We start from the raw sequence: 12,075 nt of genomic DNA, 5'->3' as shown, positions 1-12,075 counted from the left end.
TTCTCAACATCACTGTGGATTATTGGAGCCCCGCGCTAGCGGGCTGGTAGGTGCCTCACTGTGTGGTCGCACTAGGAGATCATACCAACAGCAATTCATGTCTTACAGGGTGTTTGTGCAGAAAGCTGGTATAACGGGCTTGTTTTCTGCTAAGGCTATATACAGTTTCTTGCAAATGCTGGGGGATCAGGGCAGGCAAGTCTTGTATGCTCGGGCTCATGTGACGGCAAGCGCGACCCGGGCGCATTCTTTGGGGTCAAGAAAGCCCTGTCAGGGTGGGCCAAGTTGAAAGGGCCCAAAAGGGACTGCCGGGGGCCCTTAGATATTAGAACACTGGATGACATCCTGGAGTCCCTTCCTAGGGTTTGCAACTCGTCATTTGAGAGCACATTATTTGGGGCGGTCTTTTCCCTGGCCTTCTATGGGACGTTCCGGTTGGGGGAAATTGTAGGGACTTCCAAATCTGACCAGTCGGGGGGCCTCCAATTTGGTGACACCAAGATAACCCCGGGGAGTTTGGAAGTGACCTTAGGAAATCTAAAACTGACCAGATGGGAAAGGGGGCAACAATCCATCTTTGTCCTGCACCCGGTGTAACGCTCTGCCCGGTGGCTCTGATGCAGTCATATTTGGCCATTCGCCCTGCTGAGATGGGGCAGTCCCTGTTCATACATGAGCAAGGAGACTGCTTGTCACAGTACCAATTCAAGGCAGTTTTTGGAATGGCTTTAGCGGGGCTGGGATTGGGGTCAGCAGGTTATTCTTCTCACTCTTTTAGAATTGGGGCAGAGACATTAGCGGCTGGGGCGGGCTTACCGACTGAAACTGTGAGGAAAGTGGGACGCTAGTCATCGGATTGTCTTAGACGGTATATCCAGCCTGAGTTGCTATGAAATAATGCTCACAATTTGGTCATGACTATGCCTGACTTTTCCATTTCTCTCCTGTTCATTAGTATGCCGGCAAAGGTGATGTGGGTACTAAGGCACTCGTTCCTGCGGCACGCCACAGTGCGGTTGCAGCAGCGGTGAGTGGAAAAAACCACCGGGCTTGAAGGGGACAGAGTTCCTATGACGGGGAGTCAGGGCATGCGAATTCGGCACCTGCAGCTGCTTATGGAGGAGATTAGAGCGCACGAGATACAGAAGTCCCCGGAGTTAATCATCATTTACTTGGGCGGCAACGACATGGTGGATCGGGGACGCCTTGCGATCAAGGAGGCCCTGCTGACAGAGTTTGTGTGGTTCGGACGGGCCTTTCGCCGGGCCTAGATAGCTTGGTCTTGCATGATTCCACGCCTGTCATGGGGTTCCGAGAACGATCTAGAGCCTTGAATGTGTCAGTCAGGCGGCTCAATGGGGAGTTGGCCAAGTTGTGCTCAGTGAAGGGCCACTTGTGTCATATCCCACACCGGATGATCACTGGAGATGTGATGTTTCATCAGGATGGCGTGCATTTATCAGACATTGGCACAGGCGTATGGATCAGAGAAATATGGTCTTTTGTGCAGAACTTATTTGGCAGTGGGGAAGGTGACGGATCTAGGGGCCCTGGTCACGCTTGTGACGGTAAAGAGGCCTTAGAACATTGACATGGACTTACAGAGTGAACGGGAGTCCTCCTTGCATACTCCCTAGGCCAGCACTGTGGGGAAAGACGGTAAGCCCTCCGCATGGAGAATGAGGCCACCGGCTGGGGAGGCAAGGGCGCCAGGTTACAAGCCTCCTGGGATCCTGGGCAGCCTGGTGGTCGAGGGGAGGGCCCCGGATATGGCGGACAAGGACCAGAGGGAAGGGACCATCCCTCAAGGATGCAGGTGGGTTGCGCCTTGTGTGGGGTGCTCAGATTTGGAGATGCGAGCCAGAGGGCCACTTAGTGCTGGGGGAAAAGTAATTAGTATAATTGAGAAAACTTGAAATGTCAATATTAAAAATGTGTTATTGATTTTATCAATTTTAATATGTATTATTTAGTCATGTTTATGAATGTTGGTAATTAAACATGGCCGTTTTACACACACACTCTCTCTGAAGTATGATTTTGATTGTGGGTTGTATCATCTGTCCGGCGGGTGGGGAGCATGCTGGGGGGTCCGGGCCCTATAGGACTACTCTCCAGAGCAAAACAAGTTCTGCACTTGAAAGTAAATCCCATTTCAACACTTTGCGATGGTTTTCATCACAAACCTGGCGCAAATTGTCAGTAAATCTGCCCCTATGTCCTTTGAGATGACCTTCTGGGTACATAAAAGCCACAAAAAAACATAAAATACCATAACTGTGATGTGGAGTAGAAAATGTGTGCGCCTTATGAAAAGGATCACATTGAACAGCGCAATCGCAGCTAGGGATTTTTATTATCCCAGATTTCTGCATGACATGGGCAGAAGTGAAGGAGATACAAGTTTTCACTGTGAAATACACATTTTTTTGGCTTCCTATGTTCCGTGAACAACTTCAGATTTTTGGCTTGCTATGTTCCGTGAACAACTTCAGAATGGATTTACAACTTTAAAAGCTAGTTTTGTCAGCCAAACTCAGCCATCTGTGGAAAGCTGCTCAAGAACCACAGACGCGTTTTGCCCTGTTTGGGGCTCGTCCGTGTGAGGAAGCTGTCGCGCTTTGGAGAGCAACGAAGGCCGAGTGAGGGGGTAACACCTTAATGGGCCCCTGTCAGCGGTGACGCCGTGACTCCTGTCGGTCGCTGGGGGCCCGCAGAGTGAGGGCTTTCCAGCGCACAGCAGGCCGGAGGCTGCGGGGCTTTGGGGCACAGGAGGGAACGCGAGCTTCTTTGTGCCGTCACATTGGGGGAACCCCCCTTCTCATTGCGGGGTGAGGGGCTTTTTCATCCTTAAAACCAGCCTACACACACACAAAAACTCTAGAACGAGGAGGAGGAGGGAAAGATTCAAGCCCAACGAGAGGAAAAAGTAGACTTCAAACAGAGAACTTTCCTCCGCATAATGGGAGACAGCTGAGCTGGGAAGGTCCTGTGCGCTAAGGTTATATGTGAGGGGGAGAGGCGGGGGTCCGGCCCTCCCTGCGCTAGGACCCTGTGAGATCCTGCGGGCAGGCCGGGCTGAGGGGCTTGCTCTGCCAGAGGAGTGGATGCAGGCAGCTCTGGGAGCCCGGGGATGTAGCGTGTGCGGCAGGCGGGGGCAGCAGAACCGCTATGTGCCATCATTAGGGACTTGCGGGCCGCAGAGCGGGCACCGGGGGACCAGCGACGCTCGTCCCCACAGCGGGCAGAGGCGAAAGGAGCCCAAAATAACATGTTTTAGACGGAAGCCATCACAAGGCGTGGGAGGAAGTCGGCAGAGGTTCGCGGACCACTTTGAATGCCCGGAGCCAGAAGTTGTGCAGGATGTGTACAGTGGGCAGCCTAGCGCCTTAGTGCCTTCAAGTCTGACACTTGTGGCTTTTACTTGAAACTTCTTAAGAACAGTTAACGGAGAGGGACGCTGCCACCACGGCGGGAGGACTCGCAGAAGAAACCAGAGGATGCCCGCAAGCGCCCTGAGGTGGGCAGAGACGCAACCCTGTGGGCACAGCCCACCCTTCTGAGGAACAGTCCTGGATACCTCTCTGGAGCACATGGGTGATATCACTGACTGACTGCCCGCTCCTCAGGACGGGTCTCGCCCCTGCAGTGTGACTGTCACAGTGGGCATCGCGCTCGGGTGGAGAGGTGGGCACCCGTCGGAGCGGCTCTCTGGAGGATGGGCTGACAGGACCCCGCGGTGCCAGGATGCGGGAGGCGGCGTGGGGCCGCTGGCCGCTGCTCGTGCTCGCCCTGGCCTCCCTGGGCACGGGCGGCCGGACGTGCCCCCCTCTGCTCCACAACTGCAAGTGCGTTGAAGAGAGGGCCAAGCCGGGGCTCAGCGCCCAGGTCCGCACCAAGGTGCAGTGCAGCAACGAGGAGCTGCTGGAGCCCCCGGACCCCGGCCTCATGCCCAACAAGACCGTCACACTGTGAGTACCTAGCGCCATTTCCAGGCTTGGCGTTTTCCCCTAATTAGGCTCTGTCGCGGCACTTGACATCTGACCTTTCACCTACTCGAATTATGGTAAGGTATACCTCCGACAGCGTCTTTTGGAGACAGGGCGCTCTACGAAACTCTAACCTAACATCTCCCACGGCGCTCCCCGCATGCTGCAAATTAACATTTTACGCAGCGCTTAGAAGACAGGAATACTGCTGCATATTCGGGCTGATGGAATGCTACTGCTTAGCTAGACATTTTTAAGTTCACACATTTGACTTGCTTCTAAGGACTCCCAATATTTCGCAGTTAGGAGACAAGAGAACCGTTTAGTCAGGTGGAGAAGCTGGGATTACAATTCTTTCCACAGCTGACATTTTAGCCGATGATGCATCCTTATTTTTCTATCACAAAAACACACATTTTCTCTTGCCTAGTGCACTGGTTTGTCTATTTTAGACTGATGGCCTTATGTAGCGTCCTTCAATATTTCTCTCTGTTCTCGTCTCGTGTCTTTTCCGTCGTTTCTTTCTCACTCTTCGGGCTCTTTACGTCTGCCCTCACTTTCCTTTACTACCACATTTGACTTATTGTCTGTTATCCACTGATTTTAATTTATACATTCCAGTGTTAAGACCATAATACACTGAAGGCGCCCATTCCCTCGCTCCCGCTTGTCCTGTGAGTTGACAACATTTCCCAGTCGCCAATTCAAGTGTTTCTTGTCTCGTCTGTCCAAAAACAATGTAAATCTTGCTTTGGATTGAAAGGCGCACTCTTACGACACCGGCCTTCGGATTAGTGCACGCGGCGCACTCCTTAAATCGGCATCTCTGCAACTTTCTGACACGAAACAGGACCGCATCACCGTGCGCAGTTTACAGTTGCATTGATGCGAGCGCACGACGGTACCACAAACAGATGAATGGGAGGTTACCACAAGGACACATTTGAAATAAATAACGGAGGAAAGAGTGGGCCGATGTCTCGAATTAGCCGGGTTCAGACTCCTCGAAGTTTTGCCGAAGTCAACCGATGTCATTTTAGTTTTGCTGTTTACTAAGTAAGGAACGGTTCAATATGGGGCCCATGAATGGAGCAGTCGGACGCCAAACCCGCAGGCTGTTAGCAATTTGCTGTGGTGTGGCTTTCGAGCGCGCAGCACATTCTGCTACTAGACATGTTTTAATTGGCCGGGCAGTGATAGAGTCGTCTGGTAAATTAGCACTCAGAGGGGTTAGTGCTGTTGCCGAGAAAACCTGGTTTCAAATCCCGTCGTTTCACCTCAGCCGTCCATTCGTCCAGGCTGGTGCCATCTACCAAAGCGCCCAGAGGCTATTTCGTTTGTAGGGAGTGCTATGTTAATGCTCAGTGTTGCCATTAGACATAGAGGCCCTGATTCACAGAACTAACTTAAGACAAAATCCTAAACTTACTACCATTTTGGTATTCACAGAAGGCACTTACTCATTTCGGTATTCACAGAAGTTAGGAGTCCTATATGTCTTCTGTGAATACCGAAAATCTCAAAATTAGGATTTTCTCAGTTTAGTAGTAGTAAAGTTAGGACTCCTAAATTTTGGACTCCTAAATGCCTTCTGTGAATACCGAAAGTCTTAAAATTAGGATTTTTCTCAATTTAGTAGTAGAAAAGTTAGGACTCCTAGATGCCTTCTGTGAATACCGAAAGTCTTAAAATTAGGATTTTTCTCAGTTTAGTAGTAGTAAAGTTAGGAATCCTAACTTTAGGAGTCCTAAACTGAGAACAATTCTCATTTTAAAACTATCGATATTCACAGAAGGCATTTAGGAGTCCTAAAGTTAGGAGTCCTAACTTTACTACTACTAAAGTGAGAAAAATCCTAACTTTAGGACTTTTGGTATTCACAGAATGCATTTAGGAGTCCTAAAGTTAGGACTCCTAACTTCTGTGAATACCAAAATGAGTAAGTGCCTTCTGTGAATACCAAAATGGTAGTAAGTTTAGGATTTTGTCTTAAGTTAGTTCTGTGAATCGAGCCAACAGTAAACAAGGTGAATGTAAGTGTCTGTGGTGTAGGCACTGCCTGGCACGCGCCAGAGGAGGAGTGTGGTGGGTCTGTTTTTACTGGTGGTATGTATTTTGTCTCATCAATTTTCCTCCCTCCTTCACTGTGGGCTAGTGCTACAGTGAGCTCGGACTTTCACAATTGAACGAGGTGCCGCTACATTGCATTGTTTTTCACAGTGAACAGATGAGTGGACACCAGTGGTGTAACGAAAAAAAATGGCGGGGCTCCCTGCAAAATGTGGTGAGGGGCTTCGGAATTTCCCATACCTCCCAGATATTCGTTGATATTGGGGTCAAAGATGCTCCCCTTAAGGATCTGGGGGACCGCTGAAGGGTTGGGCCCAACCTGCACCATAAATGCTACAGGGGCCTGCGTTGCGCACCTAGTGGGCACCGCAAAACATACTGTGAATTTGGCGCCCGCGCACACCTGGTGTGCCGTGAAGTGACAGTCGCTGGTTGTGTGTGCGCCATTTTAGACACGTTCTTGTAACAGAGAGGCCTAACGATTGTTTCAGGCATTTACCTTGTCACATTAACCTTCAGGGGCAAAGACGTTTAAGCAGGTTGTGAATTGACGATGTGAGAGAAAGTCCCTTGAAATACTAGTAAGAGACACCATGAGCGCCTCAAAGACTAAAACTGCTTCCAGGCGCTCTTTTTTTAACATAGCATTTACTGACTGAACCAACGTGTAAGGGGTAGCATTATTCAGCATCTCTATTAATGGCCAACTGGGAAGGCCCCAGTCCTATGGACCACTTTTGTAAACAGCCAGGGGCATGTTACAGAGAATTTATACTGGTGCTGAGTGCATAGCAGGGAATGTGGAAAGGCATGTTTGTCTGTATGGTGGAACCTTGAAGTAAGCAAAAAAGTGATGGGTGAAATACTTGAATTATTCCCAGGGCGGCATCCCAGTCCGTCGAATGGTGCATCCCTGGTCAAACAAATATTACACATTTAATACGTAGACATAATTTGCCTGGCCCAGAGATTGTAATAAAAAAATCTCGGTTCATGAATACAGTAAAAAAAAATGGAGTCAACTAAATCTAAACCATCAAAATTATGCAAACGGATGCTTTTCTTATATTATTGCAAATGTTCTGCCTTATGGGCGATTGGCAGCAGTTATTTCAGAAAAAGTATACATTTGGAACTGGCTAGCTATCCTGGCGCCGTCCTGAAATGAATGCGCCCAACTGGTTATGACTCAATGTGAAGAAAAAGAATCAGATCCTATTAGTTAGGCCTGAGAGTGAAGCACCTAGAGCTGATCCACACCTACCCTACAACCTAGAAACCAGCCTACAAGTGAAGGACCACACTTCCTATTCAGAGGTGGAAGGGTGAAAAAAAAAATGGCTGCAGTGTGGCTGGCGAGGTGGGTACGGGAAAGAGAAGGGTACTGACTTCAGGTTAAAGTTTAGATGCCCCGCTTGTGAAGAGCACATCAAACACAACTGTCAAAGAAAAGGCATATTTAAGTTGCAAAATGAAAGTACCAGGTGTATATATATTGTTATAAAATGAGTGGGGCTGTTTGACAGTAAATATGAACGTACTGGGATTCAGTTCCTTTTAGTTCCTGTACAATTCATCCTCTGGTCTGCTAGTTTCATCTTCTCTCCATTTCTTTGGTCTGTCACATCAGTTCCTTTATGTCCTTTCTGAACTTTTGCCGATCTACCATCCCATCGCAAATTCTATGTGACCTATTATTCCTACCCCTTTGGGCCAACTCATACGCTACTCATTGGCCAATTGAGTGTCAGGGGGCTTAATGAGAACAAAGGAATGGGCACCTATTGTCCGCATTTGGGTAAGAAAAGGAAGCCATACCTGGGTTGCAGTAGTAGGAGTTGTTATGATTTGGGATTTTTTTTAGCTGCCACAAACCACAAAATTGTAGCAGCAAATGATTTTGGGATCATATACAATGAAAGGTGCAGTAGGTCATGATGTGAGATGAATTTACAGCCAGCACTAGACTATAATCAGCTGGTTGGCACCCCATGCTGTGTTTGATGCTAAAGGAGGTAAAGCCTTAGAGAAGGTCATAGGAGTCAGTAGAGTCGAAACTTTGGCTCGGGAGGACCATTCAAAACCGGTTGTAGGAGTGTAATCAGCAGGGTCTTAGTCAAGCTTAAGTCGTAGAAGGTTAGCGCATTGGAAGCGCTCAACCATTGTGTCCTTGAATACCTCAATATAGCCACTTCCTGGCTATATTGAGGTATCAACACTTCTTTGCCATCTAATTCCTTCTCGCAGTTTCCCACTTCTGTGTGACATTTTCTCCCCTCGTCTCTGCACAATGTTCTCTCCTCTGGGTAACCCTCCTCCCCACATCTTCTCTTCTCCCATGTGTGTCGCAGCGTGGCACTCTATGTGTGGCATCACATCTTCCACTCCATCTGCAATCTCTGATAGGAAGGACCGAGCGGACGAAGACACCTCAGGCTTCCCTTTAGCCTAGGCAGGGCTTGGGTCTGGATGCACAGCAACTCTTGGAAACTCAACCCTGCTACAACTGATCCTATACCATCCTACAACACGAGAGGGCGTAGGGTCTACTGAAAAAGGTCCTACGACTCCTACAGTCACCAATGCAGTGAAGAATGTAGATTGTCATGTTTTTTCTCAACTTAAATTTAGGGTACAATTTGACTTTGATAAACAAAAGTGCTTTCTATAAATCAGTTTCATGTAGCAGCATTTGCCCTTTCTTTCTTTTTCTCATAAGGTGATTGTGTCCAACACACTTTTCAAATCGCGTCTAGACTATTGGAATGTGACTTATGAGGGCCTCCAACGAAATAGCTCTTATCAGTTGCAACAGGCACAAAATGCAGCATCCAGAGTCCTTTTTAACCTTCAGAAATATGACCACATTGCTTACCACATCTGCCAGCTTCCCTGACTTCCGGTTCGGAAATTAATTCTCTTTAAAATATCTTGCCTGGCCTACAAAAAGTTCCATGGTAAAGGTCTCCGGCATTCCTCAGGGATGATATTGTGAAATATTGTCGAAAACCTTCTTTAAATTCTGGAGCACATCTTTTCTTTATTCCTAATGTTAAGTTCAAGCTGTGAGGGTTGAGATACTTTAGGTTCAAGCATCCCATGCATGGACCGGTCTCCGCTACACATCAGATCTCAACCCACACTCCTGGCACTTCAGAGAGCTGTGGAGACACGAGGTTTACTTTAGCCACTGATCGCTGTTAGTATTACACTGATTCTGTCTCCGCTGAGCAGCGCCTAGAGGCACTACCTGGAGTGAGAGAATGCTTCATAAAACTCGAATAACCTGAATAAAGTGCTCTTCTGTTTGCCCTCCTGTCTGATCCTTCGTGTGCCATCTCATCACCCCTGTGTGGTGCTTTCACCTGACATACATGTGTAACGTTATATGCTCCTCTGAGTTGGAGCCCATCTCTTCCACAGTGTGCCATCTCATTTATTTCTTTAAATGCCCTCTCCTCTCCGCCTCTATGTGCCACCTTGCTTCCTCTGTGTGAAAACGCATCGCCTCGCTGCAGAGCCATCTCCTCTCCTCCTGTGTGCAATCTTCGCCCCGCCACTGTGTGCCATCTCCACTCCGCCTCTGCATGCCATCTCCACTCGTCTGTGTGCCGTCTCTTCTCCTCCTCTGCATGCCATCTCCACTCCTCTGTGTGCCATCTCCACTCCTCCTCTGCCTGCCATCTGCACTCCTCGTCTGCGTGCCATCTCCACTCCTCTGTGTGCCATCTCCACTCGTCTGTGTGCCGTCTCCTCTCCTCCTCTGTGTGCCATCTCCTCCCCTCCTCTGTGTGCCATTTCCATTCCTCCTCCGCGTGCCATCTCCACTCCTCTGTGTACCATCTCCACTCCTCCTCTGCGTGCCATCTCCACTCCTCTGCATGCCATCTCCACTCCTCTGTGTGCCATCTCCTCTCCTCTTCTGTGTGCCATCTCTATTCCTCCTCTGAATGCCGTCTCCACTCATCCTCTGTGTGCCGTCTCCTCACCTCCTCTCTGTGCCATCTCCACTCCTCTGTGTGCCATCTCCACTCGTCTTGGTGCCGCCTCCTCTCCTCCACTGTGTGCCATCTCCTCTGTGTGCAATCTCCACTCCTCTTGGTGCCAACTTCTCTCCTCCACTGTGTGCTATCTCCTCTGTGTGCCATCTCCACCCCTCTGTGTGCTTTCTCCTCTCCTCCTCTGTGTGCCATCTCCTCCCCTCCTGTGTGCCATCCCCACTCCTCTGTGTGCCATCTCCACCCCTCTGTGTGCTTTCTCCTCTCCTCCTCTGTGTGCCATCTCCACTCCTCTTGGTGCCACCTCCTCTTCTCCACTGTGTGCCGTCTCCTCTCCTCCTCTGTGTGCCATCTCCACTCCTCTGTGTGCCATCTCCACTCCTCAGCTGTACGACATCTCCAATCCTCCGCTGTGTGACATTTCCACTCCTCTGAATGCCGTCTCCACTCCTCGGTGTGCCATCTGATCTCCTCCTCTGTGTGCCGTCTCCTCACCTCCTCTCTGTGCCATCTCCACTCCTCTGTGTGCCATCTCCACTCCTCTTGGTGCCACCTCCTCTCCTCCACTGTGTGCCATCTCCTCTGTGTGCCATCTCCTCTCAGTGCCACCTTCTCTCCGCCACTGTGTGCCATCTCCTCTGTGTGCCATCTCCACTCCTCTGTGTGCCATCTCCTCTCCTCCTCTGTGTTCCATCTCCACTCCTCTTGGTGCCACCTCCTCTCCTCCACTGAGTGTCGTCTCCTCTCCTCCTCTATGTGCCATCTCGACTCCTCTGTGTGCCATCTCCTATCCTCCTCTGTGTGCCATCTCCTCTCCTACTCTTTGTGCCATCTTTACTCCTCTGTGTGCCATCTCCACTCCTCTGTGTGCCATCTCCTCTCCTCCTCTGTTTGCCATCTCCACTCCTCCTCTGTGTGCCATCTCTACTCCTCTGTGTGCCATCTCCTCTCCTGTGTACCATCTCCTCTCTGCCTCTGTGTGCCATCTCCTCTCCTCCTCTGTGTGCAATCTCCACTCTTTCTCTGTGTGCCATCTCCTCTCCTCCTCTGTGTGCAATCTCCACTCCTCTGTGTGCCGTGTGCCATCTCGACTCTTTCTCTGTGTGCCATCTCCACTCCTCTGTGTGCCATCTCCACTCTTTCTCTGTGTGCCATCTCCACTCCTCTGTGTACCATCTCCACTCCTCTTGGTGCCACCTCTTCTACTCCACTGTGTGCCGTCTCCTCTCCTCCTCTGTGTGCCATCTCCTCTCCTCCTCTGTGTGCAATCTCCACCCCTCTGTGTGCCATCTCCACCCTTTCTCTGTGTGCCATCTCCTCTCCTCCTCTGTGTGCAATCTCCACTCCTCTGTGTGCCGTGTGCCATCTCCACTCTTTCTCTGTGTGCCATCTCCACTCCTCTGTGTGCCATCTCCACTCTTTCTCTGTGTGCCATCTACACTCCTCTGTGTGCCATCTCCACTATTTCTCAGTGTGCCATCTCCTCTCCTCTCCTCCTCCTCTGTGTGCCATCTCCTCCCCTCCTGTGTGCCATCTCCACTCCTCTGTGTGCCATCTCCACTCCTCCTCTGTGTGCCATCTCCACTCCTCTGTGTGCCATCTCCTCTCCTGTGTACCATCTCCTCTCTGCCTCTGTGTGCCGTCTCCTCTTCTCCTCTGTGTGCAATCTCCACTCCTCTGTGTGCCATCTCCACTCTTTCTCTGTGTGCCATCTCCTCTCCTCCTCCTCTGTGTGCCATCTCCTCCCCTCCTGTGTGCCATCTCCACTTCTCTGTGTGCCGTCTCCTCTCCTCTGTGTGCCATCTCCTCTCCTCCTCTGTGTGCCTTCTACTCCTCTGTGTGCCTTCTACTCCTCTGTGTGCCATCTCCTCTCCTGCTCTGTGTGTCTTCTCCTCCTCTGTGTGCCATCTCCTCTCCTGCTCTGTGTGTCTTCTCCTCCTCTGTGTGCCATCTCCTCTCCTGCTCTGCTTGCCATCTCCGCTCCTCTCTGAGTGCCGTCTCCTCTCCTCCTCTGTGTG

General features: G+C 50.2%; 1 protein-coding gene across 1 annotated transcript in view; it reads left to right on the top strand.

Annotated features, from left to right (window-relative positions):
- Nucleotides 1-2,843: 2,843 nt before the first annotated feature.
- The window catches only part of ADGRA2 (adhesion G protein-coupled receptor A2), a 451,371-nt gene continuing 442,139 nt past the window's right edge, over nt 2,844-12,075 (top strand). The window contains exon 1 of the mRNA XM_086948811.1: nt 2,844-3,971. Coding sequence (XP_086804937.1) covers nt 3,748-3,971 — 224 coding nt within the window. The 5' untranslated portion in view covers nt 2,844-3,747. The remainder of the gene's footprint in view (nt 3,972-12,075) is intronic.

This window comes from Lissotriton vulgaris, unplaced genomic scaffold (genome assembly GCF_964263255.1).
Source record: "Lissotriton vulgaris unplaced genomic scaffold, aLisVul1.2 SCAFFOLD_1248, whole genome shotgun sequence".
NCBI lineage: Eukaryota > Metazoa > Chordata > Amphibia > Caudata > Salamandridae > Lissotriton > Lissotriton vulgaris.
The sequence above is the reverse complement of the archived record's forward strand: the minus strand, read 5'-3'. Positions and strand labels throughout refer to the sequence as shown.